The sequence below is a fragment of the Zonotrichia leucophrys genome, chromosome 9 (genome assembly GCF_028769735.1).
Source record: "Zonotrichia leucophrys gambelii isolate GWCS_2022_RI chromosome 9, RI_Zleu_2.0, whole genome shotgun sequence".
NCBI lineage: Eukaryota > Metazoa > Chordata > Aves > Passeriformes > Passerellidae > Zonotrichia > Zonotrichia leucophrys.
This window is the reverse complement of record NC_088179.1, coordinates 17,573,681-17,598,114: the sequence shown is the minus strand read 5'-3', so window position 1 is coordinate 17,598,114 and position 24,434 is coordinate 17,573,681. Positions and strand designations below refer to the sequence as shown.

Sequence of the window (24,434 nt, the reverse complement as noted above, 5' to 3'; positions counted from 1 at the left end):
ATCAAGGAGTTTTGCCAGAAATATGGAAGTGTAGCAGCCAGGTCACTTGGCCTCAAGTTCAGTGGCTTAGTCACCCTCACCAAAAAGCCTCACCCATGCCACCCCCCAAAACCCACTCAGCTGTTCTCTAAGGTCATTTTTGTTACTTCATTGAGAGCTTTTCAGAATTCATTCCTGCCAAGCTTGACAGGAGCAGCATTGGGATAATTTATCAAAATAATTCAGTTGACAATGTGAAACAGCTGGTTTAAATGGAGGTGAAAAAAATAATTGCAAGTTCTGACTACTAGTGGAGCTGTATCTTCTGTCTGAGAGAAACTTGTCTGGTCTGTGTTGCACTGATTCAGGTTTGGTATTTTGAGTCAGGCTGATTTTATAAAATTGAATCCAGAAATATAAATCATGTTTCTTATATGAAAATTTTAAATGCTCAAGCATTTAGTCGCTTTTAGTTCAAATTTTCACTTAGTCTCAGTCTAGCCTAAAATATTAACATATGTATGTTTAATTTAAAGAATCCATGATAATCTGTGTGTATAATTGGTACACATGGTATTTGTGATGGTAACTGTTACATTTGCAGTAACATTTAAGTTAATTTTTTGACTGTGGGAGGTGGGTTGTGGATTTGATTTTGGCTCTTTTGAGTAACTTCAGATTATACTTTCAAAGGGACTTCAAATTTAAGAGCTTTGTTTATCTACTAGTGATGATGGCCTGCATGTGGCACAGCTAAAGGAAAAATAGGGTAAACCCAAGGGCTTGCATGCCAAAGCACTTAGCATCTGAACTTCTAATTCTTTTATTTCTACTTAGTGTGTCAGTCTGGCCACTGCAGTTATTAAATTTCTGCTTTCATTTGAAATAATGGAAAAAATACTTTTTTAAAAATTTCTAACCAACCCTGCTGGCAGTTTCTAAAGATGGTACAGCTGCTGCAGTAGAACATATGGTTCTAACCTTATAGTAACCTTGTTTCTAACTAGACCTTTATTTTCACCGCGCTGCTTGTGATGAACTTTGCCAAAGAAATTAATGAGTTATTGTATTGTAATAGATGTGAGGAAAAACCATCTATTTTACCTCCTGAAATTTTATGTCTGTGTTAGGAAAAATAATTGGCACTGCTGCCATGGTATCCATCTAATTGTTTGTTTCTTTGGTATGAATAGCTTTTGAATTTTCTAGATCATTTCAGTCTGACAGAGGGGTAGAGGATTGGTAAATTAGCCAAACCTAAACCAGCACTTTGGGTGCACTGTGAGCTCCACTGGTTTCTTGCCTGCTTCCTTCCCAAGCACCTTGTGGGTCTCTCTGAAGCAGCCATTTGGAATATTTAGCTCAGTCAGTATTATGGGATATGGAGCAGTGGTGGGGGCGTATGGCAGTGACCAAAGGAGACATGAAAGGAAACAGAGAGCTCTGTGGAGATGTGGGAGGTGTGGCAAAAGGGGTAAGATCACTGATTGAGTTGCTGCATTGGGAATTTGTAGGGGATATAGGACAGCTTTGCATAGGAAACTGGATTTCAGTACTTCTCCGGAATACAGAACAGCTGATGTTCACATGCTGATATGTCTGTTTCTTTTTAGACCTCTTGGGCCTGAAAGTCTCTTACTTCGTGGAGCAAGATTAAAAAACACTAAAGAAATATTTGGTTTGTAGACATCTAAATATTTAAAGAGTATTCTCTTCTTAAAGCATGTTGATGAACTGTGTTTTAATTCTACTTGCACTGAAGAAATTGTAATAATCTTGCTGACTGTTACCTGAGGGGATATGATTATAGATGAAAGTAATGATATTATACTGAAGAACCTCTAAGGATATAAAGTTCCAGCTCTGCTCTGTGAAAATATTTGAAGTGGTTTGATAAAGGAATAACTTTACTTCAATGGATAAATGACTGTTCTTACTGTTACCTATTGTTGAAGGCTTTCTCCTGAGATTTACCATGCTGATTTCCATAAAATACATATTGAAGAGCAGCACAGTCATAATAATGAAGAGTGTTGAAGTAGGTGTTAAAATTACTTCAGTAATACTCTTTTACTACAGAAGAGTCTTGCAAATAGTACAAAATACTGTCTCATAGTAAACACAGAAGTAGTACCACCTTTTGCTTTTATCCTGTATCTCTCAACATGAAAAATTCTGCAGATTGTATTTATGCAGAAAATGAAGTCTGACTCTTCCCCCTTTCCTTCCCAGGTGTTGCTGTGTATACAGGTATGGAGACAAAGATGGCATTAAATTACAAGAGTAAATCTCAGAAACGGTCAGCAGTAGAAAAGTATGTTTATTTTCTAATATCTCTCTTATTTGTAGAGCTTTAACTTAGTTTTTCCTGTGTAGCCTTAAAACCCTGGTGGTCTCATCATTGAGTTATAGGCAAAGAGAAGAGAGTATTAATTGCCTTGCCTTCAGTAGGAAGCTATAAAGATAAAATCTATTTTTTGATATTACATCCTTTAGTAGTGTACAAAGTGGAAATATCCAAGCTTGCTCCTGGTTGCAGGATAGGTATTACTATGATAGATATTTATATTGAGTCTCATGATTTATTTTAAAAGGAAAAGGAGTTCTGATATGTTGCCTTTATTCCAGTTCCTAAAAATCTGAGAGAGCCCCCTGGCATTCTTGTGCAAATATATAGCTACATACAAACAACTGTGTGTAGCACAAGAGAAGTTCAGTCATCAAAGCATGGGCAGGAAGGATGGTCTGGCTGGTTACAGAACAAGAAGCAGGTGTGACTGTCCTGCTGTAGCCTGGCCTGGGTTAAATGCTCAGCTGCACATGGCAGTGCTCTTCTAACTGAGGGAAAAGTGCAGCCATGGGGTTCTGCTGTGCTTGTTTGTACTGCCTGCACAGCCTTGCAAGCTCCTTGGGGAAAAGGAGGAGCAGTGTGGGACTGTAGGTGTGACACCAGTCAGCTGTTGGGGTGTTCCTGCATCTTAATCTAGTCTTCATATTGCTATGTAGAGAGTTTAGCTTAGTCAGATGTAGAATTTCTTCCCCATTCTGTTGCCTGCTTGTTGCATAGAAACTTTATATCTGTATCAAGCACAGGCTACACTTTCTAAAAAAGGTCCAGCAAGTTTTTGATCAATTCGTGTTACCACACTGTGTCAACAGATGAAGTAAAATAAACTAAAATGTCTTGCTTTATTTTTTGCCTCTTTATAGGTCCATGAATTCCTTTTTGATTATTTATCTAATAATCCTCCTCTTTGAAGCCATTCTGAGCACTATTTTAAAGTATGCATGGCAAGCTGAAGAGAAATGGGATGAGCCTTGGTATAATGAAAAAACAGAGCATGAAAGAAACAGCAGTAAGGTAAAGTAGTTCTGCCTGGGTGCATATCTGAGGAACACTCAACCAATATACACTCAATGTCATATATTATTTCTCTATTCTATGTGTAACCACCACATGATCCCCTTGCAAGTCTCTCTGATGTTGTCTCAGTGATGTTTGAGTTAGTCCCATGTAGCCTCACCATTGTGTAGAAATATTTCTACCTCTGTTACTATTTGGACCTTTCCTTCCTTTATGAAAAGGCCAGACTTTTTGAAAACTTTTGAAAAGGCTGTTAGAACATATTTCTGATGGTCCATGTTCTAATTATTGTTCTTTAGGATGTCTTTTGTCATTCCATAAAGGAAAAGAGGACAAGGATGGCTGTTCTTGTGTATGTTCTATTGCAGTGATTTCACAGTTCAGGAATTTTGTACATTCTGTGATGTTGAGATGATTTGGGCAATTTTGTATGGCTGTAATTTTGCTCAAGCTCCTGCTTGCCTGCTCGGTTCTCTTTAGAGATTGAAGGGATACTTTAAAGTGTCCCTGAAATCTGTGGCTCTGAAAAGTATCTCTTTTTTCAATTAGTCTGTATTTTTCTGTGTTCTCTTTAATTTTTGATTTCTGTATGAGTCTGCCTTTGTCCAAAGCAGTTCAGGAGCTTAATCTGAAATAATTGCTATGCAAGTTAGTCTAGCCTGTGGAGCCTTTCAGTTCTGAATAGGGCAGGGATAAGTATTTCCTCAATCTTTCCATTCCTTTGCCATCAGGAGTGTAGAGAGCCATGTGTGTTTCTGCAGCGTCATTCTCCTTCTGTCATGTCTTTGTTTTTCTGTCTCCCATGTTGACTTCTACAATCTGCTTTTCATTTCTCAGCATGCTGACATCCTTACTCAGAGTTCTTTCCCTGTCCATCTCCTCCTGTGTATGCAGATGGTTTTTTCATTGCCATTGCTTGAAGAAGCTCTCTAACTTAAGTAATTGTCGCTGCCTCTCTTAGATGAATTTCTGCTCTCACTTTCTGTCTGTCTTTTCTGGTTTAGTTTGGAAGATCTCTTTAGGCACAGAACTTGCTGAGTTTTTGTCAGCTATTTTAATTATTTATTAAATACTTACAGCAATGCTCCCTAAAGAGGAAGAATAGACATTATTTAACTTTGCAAATTGTTGACTACTTTTATGCTTCCTTTATTTAAAATGTTCTCCTGCACCAATATCTGGTGGAGTTAAATGAGGTGGCCTGGTTTTTGTCATCTCTAGTCTGCCTTGCTCAATATTCAAGTGTTGGTAAGAGTCTTTCCAAGGTACAGTTTAGATACTGAGTTTGTTGTGCAGATGAGAAAGAGACTGTAGTGTTGCATTTCAGGGTTTGTTAAAATTATCATACCTAGTAAAAAGAAATTTGTCTCCTGTTACATTGGTGTTTGCCTGAAATGTGTGTGTGAAACACAATGATTTGAAGAGGCATAAAAGAAATCCACGTGGTCCCTTTCATTTTGTGTGGTCTGGATCACCCAAATCTCTTGGGAATGCCAGCAGACAGGAACCCTCTTGACACTTTGCTGTCCTGAAACAACAGAGTGCTTCCAGATTCCTCTGACAGCCTGGAAAATCACTTGTTTGCCTTCACAATTTAGGGTTCCTTAGAAAAGCTTCCATGAATGATGCTGTTTGATGGAATGGGGAATACATATGATTTCTCAGGCCAAACTCATTCAGAGATGGAAAACAGAATCACCATGACAGTTAATATTAATTGGCAGCCCTCTTGACAGATTCAATAGAGAGACAAAAATTAATGAACTTGTGAATTGAAACCCCCAGTCAGAGCTTAAGGCAGACTTTTTGCATCAGTGTGGAGGTGTGTTACTGGGGCAACCTGCAAATGCCTGTGTTGTCCCTGGAGTGTTGTCTCTCTCGTGTGTGTGGGGGACTTGGGCTTCTCTGGCTCTCCCAGTTTGTCATTTCTCATGCATTTTGAAGCATAATATGTCATCAGGTTTCACCTGACCACTGTGGTAATCTGCACTTTTTCTTTTTTTCTCTTGTAGATCCTGAGATTTATTTCAGATTTTCTTGCTTTTCTGGTACTTTACAATTTTATCATACCCATTTCACTCTATGTGACTGTTGAGATGCAGAAATTTCTTGGGTCTTTTTTTATTGGCTGGGATCTTGACCTCTATCATGAAGAAACAAACCAGAGAGCACAAGTAAATACTTCAGACCTCAATGAGGAATTGGGACAGGTAAAAAATATGTTGTCTGTTGGGTTTTTTTCACCTATTTTCTACTTAGTTTTTCATATTTAAATTTCTTACTGTGGGATTTTTATTTCTTGTGATATGATTTCTGGTTAATTTTAAAATAAGGTATAAAGATGACATGGAAGAAGTTAAAATTCTTATATGATTTAAAAAATTATATGATTTTAAAAATGTGTGTAAAAGAAAGTGTGAGTGGAGATTATTGTATCTTTTTTCTTTTAACAAGTACATGCAATTCCAAGTTTGTTTTTTTTGTTTTATTTCACAAAAGGTAGAGTATGTGTTTACAGACAAAACTGGCACATTAACTGAAAATGAGATGCAGTTTCGGGAGTGCTCTATTAATGGCATAAAGTACCAAGAGGTCAATGGTAAACTAACTCCAGAGGGATTTTCTGAAGATTCTCCTGATGGAAATAGGCATGGTTTGGTAAGGCTCTTTGGTTTTCCCACCATTAGTCATTCTAGTTTGAAAGTGTTTTATTTCAGAGACCTCTTTTTGTACCATTAGCATAAAAAAAAACCCTACCCAAACATAAATCAGAATTTCTGAATAGTTTGAAGCTTTCAAGTGTCACTGAACAAATAATATTTATTAAACATGTTGAGATGTGATTATTTAACATGAAATGCTTGGCAGATTTGTAAGTAAAACCACTTTTCCCTTAAATGTGTTCAAAACTGGGTTGATATGTAAATGTTACAAATGTTACAAATCAAGTTTTTTCTTTCTTCTAGGTGAAAGAGGAAGAGCTCTTCTTGAAAGCAGTTTGTCTGTGCCATACAGTGCAGATCAATGCAGATCAGACAGATGGTGCTGATGGTCCCTGGCATGCCAATGGAATAACATCCCCCCTGGAATATTACGCTTCTTCTCCAGATGAGAAGGCTTTGGTGGAAGCTGCGAGCCGGTGAGCAGCACTGCCAGGGCTGTCTGACACAGGAACTGCCTGCAAGGCAACCTTAGAATGGTGAAGAGCAGGGCCTGGCACTGTCACCTTACTGGGAAAACATTCAAATGTAAAATACACAACCCCCTAGGTGTATTATAAAGTGATGATTTGAAATACTTAGGAAAATACTTGAGAAATTACAGTGGTCAGGGTATAATGTGAATAAAATACTGCAGAAATGGGCATTCTTAGTTTTCCCTAGAAGCAGGGTACAGTAATGGGGTGTAAGAGTCTGTCCTTTTCTTCCCTGCCATCTTCCCCTCCTTCCATTAACAGGCATTTTGTCTAAAGACATAATTAAGTGTATATTTTCTTTACTTTTAGGGTTGGAGTAGTATTTACTGGAATTAGTGGAGACAGTATGGAAGTAAAAAGCCTTGGAAAACCAGAGAGGTATTTGTTTTTTTTCCTTGATTATTTTGAAGGCTAGAACAGTAGTGAAGATTAATGTAATGTTCTCCTCTTAATCCTCTTTGTTCATAAGCAAACCTTGCCTTTCCACAGCGTGCTCTGTTTAATGCTTTTCCCTTGATGTCTTCAAGACAGCTTGCATCTTATTCCTTACCAATTGTAGCTGAGATGCAAGAATTTTGTGTGAGTTACTCTGTGTAGGTGTGTGTTGTAACAGTTTGTATCTTTGCCCATTCCTCAAAGGTTGAGACTGTAGCAGAGTTGGAAAATTGAATTGCTTATTCAAGTCTTGTTTCAGCTCTTGAAATTCCCAGAATCAGTCTCGTCTGTGCATAATCTAATCAGATATTTTAAACTTTCCTAAAATGAGTACAAATTATTAATAACTGTATATGTGCAGTATTCCATAACTCCTTTTACTCATTTGATCTGTGTCAGCTAGTTGGCAGTACTTTGAATTTAAATGTCTAAAATTAATTTGCTAAGCTAGTGGTAATATAACAAAAATTAATCCACTTACCAGGGCACACACACTTTTTTTTAACGGTCTAGATTTTTTACAGATTTGTCAGAAACAAAATGTAGTTTTCAAAGTTATACTTGAAATAATGACAGAAGGATGAAGAAATAGATAGGAGCTGCTTGTAATTGCCAAATGTCAAGTTAGTACCCAGAAAGCTATTCCTGTTGGTAGAAGAACCTTTTATTCTTACATAATGGAATTAAGCATATATAAATTCATAAAAAGCAATGAACAATGATTGTTCAGCAGTGATAGCATTGCTTTCAGAGTTGCTATACAAAAATAACACTTTGAGGAAAGGTCTGTGGTGTAAGAGTCTATTTATAAGTAATTGTCTTTGGAAGTTTATTTCTAAAAATGTTTTCTTCCCGTTCCCTCTTTTAAAATACAAAATGCAGGTATAAATTGCTTCATGTTTTGGAGTTTGATCCAAATCGCAGACGAATGAGTGTCATTGTAGAGAGTCCCTCAGGTACGTGGTCAGAAATTGCACAAGCAACACTTGAGAACTTCTTAAACATTATTTTTAATTTCAGTTCTATTTGACTTTCTAGGGGAGAAGCTTTTATTCACAAAGGGAGCAGAATCTTCCATTCTTCCTCGCAGTAAGAGTGGAGAAATAGATAAAACAAGGATACATGTGGATGAATTTGCTTTGGTGAGTGTGTAGGCTTGCCCAACTCCCAGCCTCAGCTGAACAGAAGAAAATTCGTGCAGGATAAATTGTGACTTGAAGTGAAAAAATTGCTGGTGACACCTTCTTGTTAGATCAGAAACTTTTCTACTCTGAATGTAGTATTTTATTTTCTTGCAGAAAGGCCTAAGAACTTTGTGTGTGGCCTACAGAAGATTCACACCTGAGGAGTACCAAGAAATTGGCAAACGCCTTCATGAGGCCAGGACTGCCTTACAGCAGCGGGAAGAGAAATTAGCAGATGTGTTCAACTTCATAGAAAGGGATCTGGAGTTGCTTGGGGCTACAGGAGTAGAAGACAAGTATGCCATGGAGTTACTGCTATCTGCACTCAAACCCAGCGAGTTTAGGATTTATACTTGAAATATGAAGTGTGAAAAGCTCTCCCACTGTGACCAAAAGTTCTGTGCTATTCCTCTTTAGTATATTTACCTTTGGATTGAGGCAGATTCAAAACAAAACTTGTACCAACTGATTCTGTCTTAATAATGGTGATGTACAGTGTGTTTCATCAGGAGAGATGTCATGTATGTGAAATGGAATAATTGCAGCAAATATTTAGTGTAATAGCAAATTCCTTAGGAAAGCTTCTACACACAGCTCCTTTGCAAAGCATTCTGCTTGTGCTCTGTAGGTCACAGGGTGTGTTGTACACTGAAGTGAGCACTTGGGGCTTGAGAAGCTTTTCATGCACCACAGTAGCCAGGAATTATTGTGGACTGTTTTAAAGCTTCTCAAATGCAGTGGCAGTGCCTAGTTTAAATCAAGACGTGCTTAGTACAAATTTTTGATCCCTTAGAAGGATTGAAGTTTAGTTTTTGTTTCATCAAAGCCTTTGTTTTGTTGCTGGTAACAGAATATCATTTGCTGGACTATGATTCTCTGAAAATACATGTGACATTGGAAAGGCAGTCTTAACTCACCATGACAGTGGGGTTACAGTGGTAGCATGGAGTTACAGTATGAGCTCTTTTGTTTGTAAATTGTTCAGTTGGTTATTTAAGATTTTTCTTGTTTCTAGACTGCAGGAGAAAGTCCAAGAAACTATAGAAGCCCTCAGGCTGGCTGGTATCAAAGTGTGGGTGCTCACTGGAGACAAGCACGAAACAGCTGTTAGTGTCAGTTTATCCTGTGGACACTTTCACAGAACCATGAACATCCTTGAGCTTGTGCAGCACAAGTCAGACAGTACCTGTGCAGAACAGCTGAGGCAGCTAGCCAAGAGGTAAAATACCTGAGAAGTCACTATCTCAGGGATGATCTCAGCTTGGGTTGCTTTCATTCTTAAATTTTATGGCAGTCTCTTTGATGCATGTGCCAAATAAAAAAATTGTCTTTTAAAAAAATTATATATTAATATCATTACAGACTGGAAAAAGTAGTCTGTCTGACAGATGAACTCCTTTGCTTATTGTCTGGCCAACAACACAGTTTATAGCAAAATTGGAATTTTACTGTTAACACTGTAACATTTAACATTTTTGTCCCCAAATAGAATAAAGGAAGACCATGTTATCCAGCATGGACTGGTTGTGGATGGGACCAGCCTCTCTCTTGCACTCAGGGAACATGAAAAACTGTTCATGGAAGTTTGCAAAAACTGTTCTGCAGTGTTGTGCTGTCGCATGGCACCCCTTCAGAAAGCAAAGGTAAGTGAGAATATGGTCAGGATTGCCTTTGAAGTATTTTTGTCATGCTTTGAGGAGGCAGGGATGTCTGACACTGCTTTGTTTGTTTGTCTGACCCTTTTTGTGACCTCTGAATCATTGTTAAATTCAGATCTAGAGTAGATTGCTCAGAAGTTTCTACATTTGTGTTTGAAAATTTGCAAGTGGATGGAGAAATCAAAATACTGCCACCAAGCTCATCTTTATTCTGCCTCTTGAGTGTTCAGTAAGGCAGCAGCTCTCCCAGTCTCCTACATGGGTTTGCCTTAGCTGCTCCACCACTTCTCCAAACCAAAAAAACTAAATTGAAAATTCATGAACCTGTAAGGAGAATACTGTGCTTCTCTAAATAATTTAAAAATCCCCCAAGTTTGAGGAAGTAGAAGTAGAAGGCAAGGCCTAATCTACAGGAAAGGTTTGCCTTAATGCTCTCTTTTAATATCATTTTTCATTCACATATACTGAATTTTACTCAAATATGTGTTGGATAAGATTCAAAATCAGATTTTGTGATTTATTTTTTTTTTAATTCCAGGATTCTAAGCTCTGAAGGACTATAAATATTTTTTCCTTTTGAAAATTTCTTTTAATGAAAAGACATCTCTTTACCTTAAAGCACTAGGAAACCCTTCTGTGAGGTATTAGATGTTCAAGAGGCAGGCTGTTGTGCTGTAACAGGAGTGACCTGTTTGGAGGTCACCCTTCCTTCCAGAGTTCTCATGCAGTCTTTAGAATCACTTCAGTATAGAACTGTTCACCTGGTGTAGTATTAGTTTCAGTGAAATGTTGAAAGATAGTGTTGCTACACTGAGTAAACCAATCTGTTGGATGTGTCAGCTCTCTACATTTTTTTGGCTGAAATTTTTGCCATCCTGTCTCTTTAAGGTGCAGTTATTTGTCACTGTCGTGTCCTTGTTCTTATTTTGTCATTTAATTTGATTTATAATGTTTTGTACTGCTTTTCTTAATTCTTCTCCTCACCAGCAGATAATGGAGATTATTTCCTGTCTTGAGTCATGAAGTACAGCAAAATGTAATTTTAATTGCAGTGAATTTTTAATTTCAAATATTGAAGTATATAAATCACTAAGACAAATGCCATACAACTTGAGGGGTAGGGAAGGAAGTGCAGGGCAGTTTAGTCTAGTCTTGCACATTATTTTTTGCAGTAGGCAGCCTTTTTGTGAGGTTTATTCCAAGATTAAGCTGGAACTCGGCTTAATATTTCCTGCATCTTTAATTATAATGCATGTTAATGTTTGGTTAGTGGTCTCACTACTAATTTTGGTATGTTTTATGACTCAAAACCTTGTTTAAACATCATCATTTCAGTCATTTGGAGCTGCTGCTGACTGCTGCTGTTAAAATTTGCTAAAGGCTTTGTCTTGACCTTTTCACATAGTTGTTTGTCTGTCCAAATTACCCAGGCCCTGGGGATCTCAAGAGGACTGGCATGGGTGATGTGCTGTTGTAGTGTGTTGTTAAGTTTCTTGTGTTATTCCCCCAATTTATGTATTGTTCTCCCCTATTATGTGTAAAATGGTTTTGTTCCCCCAGTTTTTCCCGCCAGTGCTAGCCTGTCAGCTAAGTTGCTATAGTAACCGCTATTCGTAGTTGCCGATATGTAATTGCTCCTCCCCTGGTTTCCCTTATAAGTGAAAGTTGTTTCCTCCCTGGGCCCAGTCAATCACCCCCTTTCTCCTCCCAGGTTTCGAGAACCTTCTCCTCTCTGGAGATGGTGGCTGGCTGGGGTCCCAGGACACCTCCTTTACCTTTTGATTATTGGTCTCCATGGAGTGTCAGTCCTGTGAAGTTCATCCCCTCGCCTTTCCCGATTGGTTCCGCCTGTACCCACCCCCCTCCTTTATAATCCTGTTTCACCCCCTATGGAGAAACTTTTTCCCGGTTGGTTTCCCCGCGTTTGGATCCCGCAGCACCTTCAATAAACCGATGTTTAACCCCCGGGAAATGGTCAGCTCCGTTCCTCCCCAATACCAGCGGTGTAAGCCAGTCCGCAGCCAGCACAGCCCAAGGCCATCAGACGCCGAAGGGTACTGGCCAGGAATTGCAGAGGGGCGTTGGCCTTTCGCCCTCAGCTAGCCAGAGTCTAAACTTCGGGCCACATATGCCCACCTCTGCAATGTGCTGCGGCCTTGTTACCTCTCTGAGGCTACTTCTTGGGATCTAATACTAAATGGGTTTGAAATAATTACCCCTTAGGAATGGGCAACCTTTAAACTTGAGTATTAGTACCTGCAATTAGGGAATGTATTCCCACAATCAGGTGGATTTTTCTGAGCTGTGGACTTTGTTTAATCACTGTTGTGTTCTTTGTGTGAAGTGAATTCCCACTGCTGTGAATCAGTGCCCTGACACCGCCAGGCACAACTCAATTACTCCAATACAGTTTTTTGTGTCTACTTTACTTCATGCAGTTGCTCCATTGATATTTCCACTTTGGGGTTTCTGGAACTTGAGGGGGAAAATGTTTTTTCATACATATTTATTTCTTGATTTTGGAAAACCTCTTGATCTGCATTTGTACCTTTACCTGCAGCCCACTTACAACTGAATTAGTGAAGCTTCTACCTTAAGCTAGGGCTCTGTGGGAGGTTAATGAATCACTAATTCTCCTTAACCAAAAGCCTCATCTAACTAAGTCCTTTGTATTTAGAATATTATTGACACTTACATTGAAGATCTGTTATCACTGCTTCTCTTCTGAGTATTTTAGGGCCTTGCATGTCAACAGTTTTTTCCCTCATTCTGTCATATCTTCTGTTTCTCTGTCAGTTGAGGATACCTCTTGATGATAATGAAGTTGCTTTAGAAAGAAGCTATTTTCCTTAATAATGGCATATTGATATTTTAGCTAATACATTTGCTTTTTCAAATTCTTCTTTCACCTGGATGAGTTCCATTAATTATAAATATGAAGAATCTGGGTTAATTAAAGGGCATTAAATCTGTATTAGTCTGTAAGTGAATTTTCAGTTCTCAATTTTACTTGACTTTGTTTTGTATGATAAAGCACCAAACTAAGAGTTGTAACAGAACATTGAAATAAGGACAGGAAAATATGCTTAAGGCAGATATAATATTTAAATCAAGCCTGTGCTCCAAAACAGGCAGCTTTTCTAAAGAAGGAATTCATGTATGCATGTGATGCCGAAGATATTTTTTACCCAAACATGGATGTTCATAAAACATATTAATTACATCTACAGATAGGCAATTAACTGAGATACTTGGGAATTGATGACATGGTTTGTAGGCAGACTGTCTAATCTGAAAGTGTTTCATTTTCTTTTTCCAGGTGGTTCGACTGTTAAAAACCTCTCCGGAGAAGCCCATAACGTTGGCGATCGGGGATGGTGCTAATGATGTGAGCATGATCCAGGAGGCACATGTTGGCATAGGTAACTTCCTTCTGTCTCCCCCACTTGGGGCTGCTTTATTGGAATCAGCATCAGATGAGCAGCTTCCTTTAGTTTCAAGTGTGAGGAATATCTTCCTTTGCAACACTGCTGAAGTCCTTACGGTGTTGAAGTGAAGGAAAACAGAACTGTAGCTTGAAATGTATGGTGTTGGGCTTTTTAAACTTCAGTTTTTGTTACACTTGACCTGTTTTGTGTTTTGTTTTCCAAACATTACAGGAATCATGGGCAAGGAAGGAAGGCAAGCTGTAAGAAACAGTGACTATGCAATAGCACGATTTAAATTCCTCTCCAAGTTGCTTTTTGTTCATGGGCACTTTTACTATATTAGAATAGCAACCCTTGTACAGTACTTTTTTTATAAGGTGAGTTTTTTTATTTCAGATCTGAGACTTTTGTTGGGATCAGGTTAAATATCTCTGTTTAAACATGTCTTCTGAGCTTTTTTATTTTATCTTTTATGACCAAATGCATTAGTTTAACTGTGAAATTGTTTAGTCTTTCCACCTAGAAATAGGCCTTAAATACTGCAGTGAGTTTGTCTAGGCTGAGAGGCTGATGCATTTGTTTTCTCAAGACAGGGATCTTGTTTGGTAGGTTGGGGTGCTTTTGGTTTTTTTCACTTGTTCATCAGTTTTCAAACAAGTCAAAACTCACTATCTTTATTGAATTTTATCTGGGATTTCAGCTTTGGCTCCCAAGTCCCTTTTGTAGTTGATTTCTTTCTTTTAATGGCAATAGCATGGCGTTATATTTTGGTTTCTTCTTTGTTTGCTTCTGTGCAACAAATTCACATGAGCACATCACAGCTTTATTGAATAAAATGTGGAAACTATTCTGCAAAGAAATTCTTAAAAATAAGCTGAAGGGGAAAATGAAGGGATTTCTTCTACATAATTACTACTTAGACTCCTGTAGTGAGATGTGCTCATCAAGTACATACAGTTAAGCTCATACTTTTCAGATTCATTGTCCCAAAGGATAAACAAAATATCCTCTCAAGAAAAGCAACTTGCTTTACTTTGCTAAGTAAAATGCTGAAAGGCTTTGTGCTCTCCCTGTGTATTTTTAGCAGCTTCTAAGAGTTAGCAATTTCTTTTAGGGCCGTGAGGCATGTACTAAGGATTAACTATTTCCTTAATTTCTCTTTATTTCAGAATGTGTGCTTTATTACACCACAATTTTTATATCAGTTCTTCTGTTTGTTTTCACAACAAGTAAGTATTGCATGCCTGTTGGCTTGTCTGTGAAGCACTTGAGGTCCATAATTAAGAAAATAGGAGGGTGACACAAGGAGCAGTAGAGATGTTACACTTAGCAAATACCCAGCTTCATTTTCTGTAATTGACAGCCGATCAATTAGATTGTTATGCAGCTGTTTTCCTAACTAGCAAATTAATGTAACCGATCAATCAATGCTGCTGTAAGTGTGCTAATAAATCTCTATCAATTCCAAGGCATAAAATGCTTTTTGCTTTCCTTTGCAGACGCTCTATGACAGTGTATACCTGACTTTGTACAATATTTGTTTCACTTCCCTGCCTGTCCTCATCTACAGTCTTTTTGAGCAGCATGTGCACCCGCATGTATTGCAGAGTAAACCTGTGCTCTACAGGTATGTATGTCCTGTGTCTGTTCCCACAGGGACACATCTTGTGCAGCAGCAGTGGCACCTGCACAGCTCTGAACTTGCTTCAATAATTATCTGTAATTTAGGCATTTTTAGTAACTATCTTGATGAGGAAGAATTGAAGCTACATAGTTCTCATCCTAAAAGCTAATTAAAAGGAATATTTTAAGAGATGTGTCTTTTTATGTCCACCATGTTACGAGTGAAGAGCACTGAGCACTTGGTCAGCTTACATGATTGGCAGCCTTCTCCTCCATTACATGTAGGAGATGAAAATCACTCAGACAAGGAGAATGAAAAACTAGGGCACCATGATTAGGGGAATCACCACAAAAAATCCTTTACTAAGAGGAGGAGTGGTTTCCTGCAGAATTAGATGTCCTCCCAGTGGCAGCATGTTGCACTGCATACTTTTTGGAGTAAAAAATAGATAGTTTTGTAAAAAAGAGATGTCTCCTCTCAGATGTTTCTCTTTTTGAGCAGAACGAGGGGTAAGTATCAGGAGATCTGGCTTTTTCTTCCTCTTTCAGTTCCACCTCCAGGGACAAGAATTCTAGTTTATGCTATTCTGAATTTGACCCATTAGAGACCCTGGCCGTTGGTGACCTCTCCTTAAAGCAGAGCAAAATCTTGAGAGCTCAGAGGGTTTTTTTTCCATGATTTATGTATTTCTTTTCATATGTCAGCATTTGTTTAATGTGTCTTGGTACAGTTGAAAGTTACATTTATTCAAAGCAGTAACAGTCATGCAGTGTGGATAGCTGATGGTTATGGACAGTATGAAATCCAAATCTGTTTTATTTCTGCAGAGACATCAGTAAAAATGCCCATCTGGGGTTTAAACCATTTCTTTACTGGACCATCTTGGGCTTCTTTCATGCATTTGTTTTCTTTTATGGCTCGTATCTTCTAATGGGAGAAGACACTTCTCTGCTGGGAAATGGCCAGGTACAATATCATAAGTGTTATTCTACCACTGTGTTTTTGTTGGTATTTCTTAGTGCTTTTTTGAAAAATCCTCCTGTGTCCAAAAAATTTTGTTTTTATGAATTACAATTATCAAAGATTCTTTGTCAGCATTTGTATGTGCTCTCAAGAGTAACATTTCTTAGCATGGAAACTGTAAGGTGTTGTCAGAAAGCATATGTCCCTGAAGAACATATCTTTCATAATAATAGATGTATCATGGTTGTCTTAAACTTTGTTGTATTTCATAAACTGTTTTGTCAAAATCCTATTTCATAATGTCAGCAAATGTAAATTTATATTCATTCATTCAAAATTCATTTTGAATTGGACTTAATTGCAATGTCAAGCAAGAGAAGCAATGGCTTCTCTTCAGTAACTGTTATAGATTTAGGCTGAAAGTTGACAAAAGTCTTAAAGCTTCTCCTGAAAATGTTATTTTAATTACTCTGAATTTTTCTAAATTTAGTGGTGCAAGCTACTTTTAAATTATGCTGTTTATTGAATAAGTGTTTTTAAGGCCATACCTTAATGAAATCATCCTACACTAATTTGACACTTTTTATTTTAAAGATGTTAAAGTTCACAGGAAGAATCATTTACAAAAAACTTTAAAGCTTGAACGAAACCATTACAAGTCTGTTTCCTTATTTCCCTTGGTTCTGAATTACTTAACTCAATTTAAAACAATTAGGTACTGATTTTTCCCTTGTTAAACATGGATAGTAATGGAAAAATACACTTCCCTCTCATTATGCCATACTTAATACTGGCATGAATAACTTGCCAATTTTCATAGTGCTTGGCAGAGATGCAAGTTAGGGCACAAGGGAGAAAAGCAGCATCCTGCTGAATTCCCAGTGTCACCTGGTGCCAGGGCGTGGGTGTGAGCTCAGGAAGTTTAGTCAGAAATGCAGTGATGTTCAGGCAGGGAACAGGATGGTCCTGAGGGCCTGCAGGCAGAGGGAGGAGCAGTGAAGGGGGAATGGAGCAGCCATTCCATCATCAGATGATTGATAAGAATATTAAAATAGTTGTGCTTTAGACTAAAATGTCTCTTCCCAGCTGAGGCATGAGTGTGTCCTCTCTTGTCATTTGTTACAAGCTGTGGGATTTGAAATTCTTTTGAGCTGGTAAAGGTCCTTCAGGACTCTTGTAATGAGGTAATTTTAGACTATGAATCAGTGTGTGTGGTGCATCCATCTTCAGTTGTCAAAGCACCTCACTTCAGAATTGCTTAGTAAATGTCCACGGGGCAGGAAGAGACTTCTCCCATTGTATTTAGTAACAGCTGTGTGGTTTGGGGAATTGGCAGCTGCCCTTTAGCTTCTTATGTGATATGACTTCAAATGAATTCTAAGATTTTTCTGGATTTTAGTTACTCTGCCTCTCTGTGTTTGCTAAAAGTTGTTGATTAGAACTGGTAGAACTGTGTTGCAGTGAAATATCTGCATACTGAATATTGCATAGTTTCTTGCAAATTTAATGTGTGCCTGGAAAAGCCAAAATTAAGGGCAAGAGGATTTTGTGTGCTGCTGAAATGCTTTCTTAAGTCCTCAAGAAGTGATCACCTGTACAGATGTGTGGTACAGGGTAGTGTTAGTGCAAGGCCTCAGGTTTCCATTCCAAGTTCTCAGTTCAGAGCACAGCAGAATAGAAGAGACTGTAAATACTTTGTTAATGCTGGTGCTTTGTTAGGCTTACCTCAACACATTGTGCAACAACTTGATCTTTTAGTTCTTTTTTCTCCCCCCTTTTTCATGCTGTGCATGTCGTCAGATATTGAAACCTAACAGGCAAATGGTAAGAGTTTAGAAGAGGAGGAGATACAAGATATTGTATCTGTTACTTCATAGGATTAAAGGATGCAGCATCCGCAGTGTAACTGTGTTCAAAAATAAAATGGTGGCAAGAACCTGTGTGTGTTTTGCATTCTAACTCTGTGACCATTGAGAGCAGTGTTAGCAAAGACACTTTTTTTCACAGGTCACTCAGGAGAAGAAGTTTAATTTTACTTTTAAGATGAATATTGCAGCAGTTAACAACAAGCACATTACTTGTTAACCATTACTGTTGGTGGGACAAGTAAATCCAATGCTTCAAAAAGGCATGCTATCACAAAGATCTTTAAAATGATCAGTAAATCCAGACTCATGGCTGCCTCTGTTTTGTACCCTATGTACAGATTAGAGAAGCAGTTGTGAGATCTCTCCTCAGGCTGTTGGGATTTTTTGTCAGAGCTCTGCAACAAGAACTACAACTGTGTGAATCCCAGTTCCGTGCCCCTGTGCTGTACTGACCCATCAGCTCTAGGATGCCCCTGGTTGCCTGTCTGCATGTGGTACCTCTCTCCTTGCTTGCTTAGTCTGCTGCCAGTAATCACAGAGTTGAGGATTTGGTCATTGTTCAGTTTGTCAGTGGCAAAACCAGCTGTGAAACAGCAAAATCTTCCCCATGATCCCCCAGCCAGCTCCAGGCTGGACCTGGTGCACAATGGCAGCCCTGAGTAGCATGTGTGTAGATAGATACAATCTCAGCATCCCTGCTTGGTTGTCAGAGCTGAGATTTTATTGTTGTAGACCTTGTTCAGAGTTTTGATAGTTTAATTTATGAGCACAAGAGAATACAAAAGTGACAGATTTCAGTGTTTCAGAATTAGAGTTTAATTTTATGTGTTATTAGCCTTGAAACAAAGTGTCTTTTCGTTAGAATTTTCTTAGTAAAATACAATGGCACCATTATTTTTGAATTGTATAATTGTGCTTGGGGTTAAAAGTGAACCTTCATTTGATGCTGCATGTTTAAAATTATCTGGAAGTGTTTAAACTGAAAAGTGTTTTGCACTTAAAGTGAATACCTTCCACCAATATTTCCTTTCTATTGGACACTAATAATGAATTGATCAAATTGGTGTCTTCATTTCCCTGTCATTTCATATTCCTTTTTTGGCCTTTTTTTTCCCCATATTTCATGTAGCCTTTGTGACTATTTGTTTTGAACTAAGAAGAAAGATGACTTGAGGGTTGTTATTTATGCTCTTATCATAACCCGTATTTTTTCTGGTAGTTTGTGTTGTATCCTCCTTGCTTTTTTCATGATGATTACTTGTCACAAGCTTATGTCTTATTTCTTTAGTGTAGCTGACTTGAGAAGAATTTAACTCACTGTGAATGCCCTTAACTGATGGTTTTTTTCTTCCATGATTTTTGCCTTGCCATTTTCTTAGATGTTTGGGAACTGGACATTTGGTACTTTGGTCTTCACCGTTATGGTTATAACTGTTACGATGAAGGTATGATATCACACTGCTCTTTGGGCTTGGATGTGTAGGCAAATATGTAATAAAGCAGTAATTTAAAATAGATTCCAAAGTTACTGATTCTTGAGGGTTCCAGATAAGTGATTTTTATGTTTAGTTTAAGCAGTGGTTGAAATTTTTCTTCCGTTTTTTACAACAATATTTAGTGTTTGGGCTGGAAGTTCATAAGTGTGTTCTGACTGGTATTTGTAATTTTCTGTGAAGTGGGTGGAAAACAGAAGCTCACCGAAGTTATCTCTGTTTTAGATGGCACTAGAAACTCACTTCTGGACATGGATAAACCATTTTGTTACTTGGGGATCCATTGTATTTTATTTCATATTCTCCTTGTTTTATGGGGGAATTATCTGGTAAGTGATTTTGCCCCCATTCTTTTTACCACATGTAATATCAATGAAGCAAAAAATTATGTTCTACCATCTTGCTCTGAATTTCATGACAGGTTTGTGGTAAAAATATCTAGACTGGCCACTTAAATCTAGACTGGCCACTTGTTTTTGGTGATTGATTGTAAAATGTAAGAAGTGTTGCTGTGCTGTCCTGTGCTCAATGACACACTGTATCTGTCTCTGACAGCCTGTAACTATAAAGGCATTTTTAAGTAAATAGGTTCCCAAGGTGCTATGTAATAGGTGAATAATTGCAACAGAAATAAAGATGCTGGAGTTTGAATCAGTAAAGTGAAGTATTGTTGCTTGTAGTTTGGAGTCTGGAGAGATAGAGTGGTGATTGATTCTCTGCAGAACAATTTAAAATTAAATCAGAACCTTTTCCTCCAAAGTTCAGTACCCCCATTTCCTGGAGCTCATTGGCAGGTCAGGTCCAGCAGGTTGCTGGACTTCACATGGACATGGTGCAGTTGTGGCTCTGCATCCTGAGTCTCTCTGCTTGATGTAAAATTAGATACACTTGAGACAGCCTGTGCTGTACTTTTGTTCCTAGAAGTTTTTTGGTTTTTTTCCTAGAAGTAATTGCCACTTTTTTTTTTAACTTTTCAGGCCATTTTTACATACCCAGGACATGTACTTTGTATTTGTTCAGCTGTTGTCAAGTGGTTCTGCTTGGTTTGCCATAATCCTCATAGTAGTTGCTTGTTTGTTTATTGATGTTGTGAAGAAAGTGCTGTACAGACATCTGCAACCAACAAGTACTGAAAAAGCTCAGGTAATGTTATGCTTTTGTATCCAACTTGACCAATAGTTACCCTCTTACACTGCTGTCATGTTTAGTGCAGAGAAGTGTTCTCATTTCAAAATACACTTGTTAATTTGAAATTACAAAAGTGAGGACACCATTTTACAAGGCAGTAATGTTTATATTTAGTAATGGGTAAAAAAAAGAATAGAATTATTTGAAGGGGTCAGTCTTTTGCATCTCAACTTGCAGCTGTATGAAAGGATCATACTGCACATTTTTATAGTGCTTTATAGATGGTAAATTACTTTTTGTTTAGGTATTAGAAGTATTAGAAGCTACTGCTCTAATTAGCACTGAATAGTTCTTAAAATGTGATGGAAACAATAATTGTAAAAATTACTTTAGTAAAACTTGTTTTAATTAGTATTTCTTAAATCTCAGTCATTTCATATGCTATGCATTTGATTGTTGATTCTGTAATTAAAACTAATTACTCATGTGGCAGTTTCAGAGATTGATAGGTAAGGTCTAAAGTTATGCTGTGGTAATGGAATCTCCCTTCTGCCTGACACAGCCTACAAAAAATCATATCAATAATTGTGGTGAGATTAGACTGTCTTTTAAGTAAATATCTTTGAGTGTTTCCTTCTTTTTAGAGACAATTAGGGAGAAGTCATCCTGGCCTACTGTTCTAATAGTAACTGTCTCTCTGGTTTCAGTTTTCAACATTTTATCTTTTTATACTTCTTCTGCTAAACTGAGAAGGTGTCTATTACAGTTTTTGTTTTATTCACAGTTAGCTTTGTGATCAAGCTAATTTTAGCACTGATAGGTAGATTGGACTTGCATCTTCAGTCAAAAAGGTTGTTTTAGAGTCTTTTCATCATTTTTGTGTTTCTCCTGTAATTTTCACCCTTCTTCAACCTCATTTTGAATTTTGGATTTGACCAGTGGACCCAATATTCCAGTACAGCGGACATCAGTGCCAAGTACAGAAATAATGAGTCCCCAGCTACATTCAGGTTACAGAATAACATACAGCAATAACCTGTTGTCTTCTGCATCTTCTACACATCTGCAGGTGGTGATGTTGGTTTCTTTCAGGGCATTGATGAGAGGTCAATTAGCATAGGGCCAAAAATAGTGAAAGTGTATGAAGAGCCCAGCTGACAGAGATATCCCTTGCACAGTTATGGTCTGAAAGCTCTCAGCAGCTTTCTGTCCACCTGTGTGCCAGATGGATTTTGTGGTGTCCTGATTGCTTAATGCAAGTGGCACTGAGCTCTGTGCCATGCAGAACTGCTGACTGCACTGCATCAGTGCTGCAATCTTTAGCATCTAACCTTGTAATTACTTTGATGTAACTGCACATTGATTTAATTAAATTATGTTACCCTTCTAATGTATGTGTTAAAAAAAAACCAAACGTGTGAGACCTTCATTTGCTTAGGATCAACATCATGTTGATAAGCCTACTGCTAGTCAAAATATCCCACTGCTAGTCAAAATAGCCCACTAGTCCCTTTCAAATATTGGAATATTGGCTGCTTTTTCCTGTCTTGGAATTTAGTAGCTAAAAGCCAAAGTAAATAACCACTGGCTTTCATAAGACTGTTCAGATAGACCTGGTAAGGCTCTGGATTGCACATTACTGCACTTCTTGGGTTAGAGTGTCTGTAGGTAATGGTATTTACCTTTTTTTATCTCTTCAAAAACTAGTGGTAGTATTTATCAAACACTCTCCTTCCTTCCTTGCTGTACATCACCTCTTGCTGTCTGGCATGGTATTGGTGCGGATCTTGAGGTTTTTCATGTTCTTGAAGTGCTTGAATTAAAACCTTAAAAGCCACGTGGATTTTCCCACCTTTATCCATGTGCTTCCTGCTACATTCTCTTGCTTTAGGACTCCTTTCTAAAGATTTTTTGGGTGCAGTTTAATGCCATTACAGCTGTGCAGTCAAAGACACAGTAACACTTTTTATTTTTAAGAAGGAATCTTGATGAATATCTAACTCCTGTCCTGTGGCTATAGCTTGATGCCTGACCGTGGGGATTTTGCTTTGTGCATCTCTATTAGTTATCTTTTTTCTTATTTGCTTTCTACTTTGCATTTGACAGAGTCAGCACTGAGGCCTCTGTTTACCAAAATACTGTCTTTTCTCTGAAAATTCTTAATTCCTGATGCTGCAAAGTCAAGGTATCTGAAATGGGATTTGACCAGAAGTTCTTCAGCATCCATCCAGTGGTTTTTCTTTGTGTATCTGATAGTGAAATTGTAGCTACAAATGTATTTGCAAAAAGAAGGCACCTCTTTGTTCCTTTCTTGAGGTTTAATCTGTTGAGATTTTCCTACTCTTGCTTTGATGGGACCGTCAGATCCACTGGATTCCATCCTCTGTTCTTGCAGTGGGGAAATGAATGTAACTGAAGAGGAGCAGATGATCACCTTAGCACATTTGTTGTCAAGAAGTGACAGAATGTTTCTTTTATCATCGTACCTCATAATTTTTGTTTAAAATTCGTAGTAAATATTTTTCTTTCCATTTCCAAGCAAAGGAAGAGACTGACTTTCAGATAGAAAAGGTTTGGAGAATATTTTTGTCCTAAATGCTAAGGGTGATGACTGATGCTAATGAATTCTGTGGAAGTCATTGAAGGACTTCCTTCATATATGGAACTTTGTGTATTGTCCTTTAAAATTATTTTTCACTGTGTAGGTGCACCCTCTGTGTAACTGAACATGTTTAATTTTTCATTTTTAATTTTAGGACTACATTGGTATATTTTTATATTGAGGGAAAGAACAAGCTTGGTTTATAGTTACTGTGTTTTTATTATGGCAAGATAAATTCTTACATGCCCTAGTTCCTTGTTTTTAAATTGCGGCTTTTTAGGTTATTTGTTTCTGTCTGCCATCATTTAAATTCTAAACTAATCCCAGGAGCAATGAGCCAAACACACATTTCTCAGCTGAAAATGCTTGCCCCTAGTGTTTTAATTTTTCAGAACTTTCTTGTGTGTGAATTACCTTAGTGCTCTGAATTCACTATATCTGTAGGAATCTGCCTTATCTTGATTTTATATCTTTTTGTTAGTATAAGGTGATAGCATCAAGTGTGAGTTTGCCTCTGATCTGTTAGATGTTACATGTAGCTAAGTTTTTCATAAGGAAGCAGAGAAATTTAACTGATAAAAGAGAAAAATTTGATAGGCTTTAAAGTGTAAATATTGTTCTTTAACAGCAACTTAAGTCTAAATCGTTCATTTTAGGAAACTAAAAATTAAAAATTTGACAGGCAAGCATGAGTTGACTTTTATAGACAATGAGCTTGGTTAACTTTATGTTCTTGAATGCACTTAAGGTAAATGTGTGTTACTGTATTTTATTTTAGTTTTGTTGTGTTTCAAGGGTTTTCTGCTGGCCTAAAGAAAAGCCATCTTATGTTTCACTGAGGTCAGTTACCCTGAAGTAGCTTGTGAGCAATTTCTCAATATAGGTCTGTTACAGAATCATACAGGAGGAATTGGACAGTAAGGTAAAAGTGAATCAAAATATAAATCTTGGAGCAAAGATAAATCACAGCACTGTTGGAGGGCGAAAGCAATACAGAATAAAGGTGTTTGTAAAGCACAGATGTAAAAGTGTGTAGGCCTTTTCTCTCAGCATGGAAGCAAAGGTACTGTAAGAATGGTCCTGCCAGTGACTGGCTGTGATGGTCCCAGGAGCTGTCTTGAAGGTACCAGGCTTGTGCTCTGTATATGATGTGTATTCCACTTAATTAACAATGTGTTGTCCTGTGTCTTTCTCTTAGAAAATTACTGCTGCTACTTACTGACATGTATGTTCCATCCCTTCTCTGTCCAATTGTAGATGTACTCCAACAGAGTTGCTTTAAGTGACGAGTTCATCGCACTGCAGCCATTGTCCAGGGCCAGGAATCAGCTGAGCAAAATTAGGTAGAGTAGGAGGGACAGTTCCTCATCAACTCTTATGCATGCTCAAGGTGAACTAACCAGTGCTGAGAGAGATGGGAAGAGGCATGAATATATTTTAGTGGGGTGAGAGGGCAATACATGTAGTGCAGAAACATTCAGTTTGGTGATTTCTTGGCTTTGCTCTGTGTTT

At 37.8% G+C, this 24,434-nt stretch overlaps 1 protein-coding gene across 11 annotated transcripts in view; it reads left to right on the top strand.

The window, feature by feature from the left end:
* ATP11B (ATPase phospholipid transporting 11B (putative)) overlaps window positions 1-24,434 on the top strand; it is a 66,874-nt gene that overhangs the window by 26,244 nt on the left and 16,196 nt on the right. For 5 of the 11 annotated variants that reach the window (XR_010441488.1, XM_064721653.1, XM_064721652.1 and 2 more), the window contains exons 9-30: window positions 1,593-1,657; window positions 2,212-2,293; window positions 3,190-3,340; window positions 5,356-5,553; window positions 5,843-6,001; window positions 6,310-6,482; window positions 6,849-6,917; window positions 7,857-7,930; window positions 8,013-8,116; window positions 8,273-8,454; window positions 9,174-9,377; window positions 9,648-9,801; window positions 13,136-13,238; window positions 13,476-13,621; window positions 14,414-14,473; window positions 14,744-14,871; window positions 15,696-15,834; window positions 17,632-17,655; window positions 19,079-19,144; window positions 19,418-19,521; window positions 20,170-20,335; window positions 24,180-24,265. Coding sequence is in view for 9 of the 11 variants with exons in the window: in XM_064721653.1 (XP_064577723.1) it covers window positions 1,593-1,657; window positions 2,212-2,293; window positions 3,190-3,340; window positions 5,356-5,553; window positions 5,843-6,001; window positions 6,310-6,482; window positions 6,849-6,917; window positions 7,857-7,930; window positions 8,013-8,116; window positions 8,273-8,454; window positions 9,174-9,377; window positions 9,648-9,801; window positions 13,136-13,238; window positions 13,476-13,621; window positions 14,414-14,473; window positions 14,744-14,871; window positions 15,696-15,834; window positions 17,632-17,655; window positions 19,079-19,144; window positions 19,418-19,521; window positions 20,170-20,335; window positions 24,180-24,265 (2,637 nt within the window). In the remaining 2 variants the exon portion in view is untranslated. The remainder of the gene's footprint in view (window positions 1-1,592; window positions 1,658-2,211; window positions 2,294-3,189; window positions 3,341-5,355; window positions 5,554-5,842; window positions 6,002-6,309; window positions 6,483-6,848; window positions 6,918-7,856; window positions 7,931-8,012; window positions 8,117-8,272; window positions 8,455-9,173; window positions 9,378-9,647; window positions 9,802-13,135; window positions 13,239-13,475; window positions 13,622-14,413; window positions 14,474-14,743; window positions 14,872-15,695; window positions 15,835-17,631; window positions 17,656-19,078; window positions 19,145-19,417; window positions 19,522-20,169; window positions 20,336-24,179; window positions 24,266-24,434) is intronic. The other 6 variants (XR_010441487.1, XM_064721655.1, XM_064721646.1 and 3 more) reach the window with 2 other exon arrangements.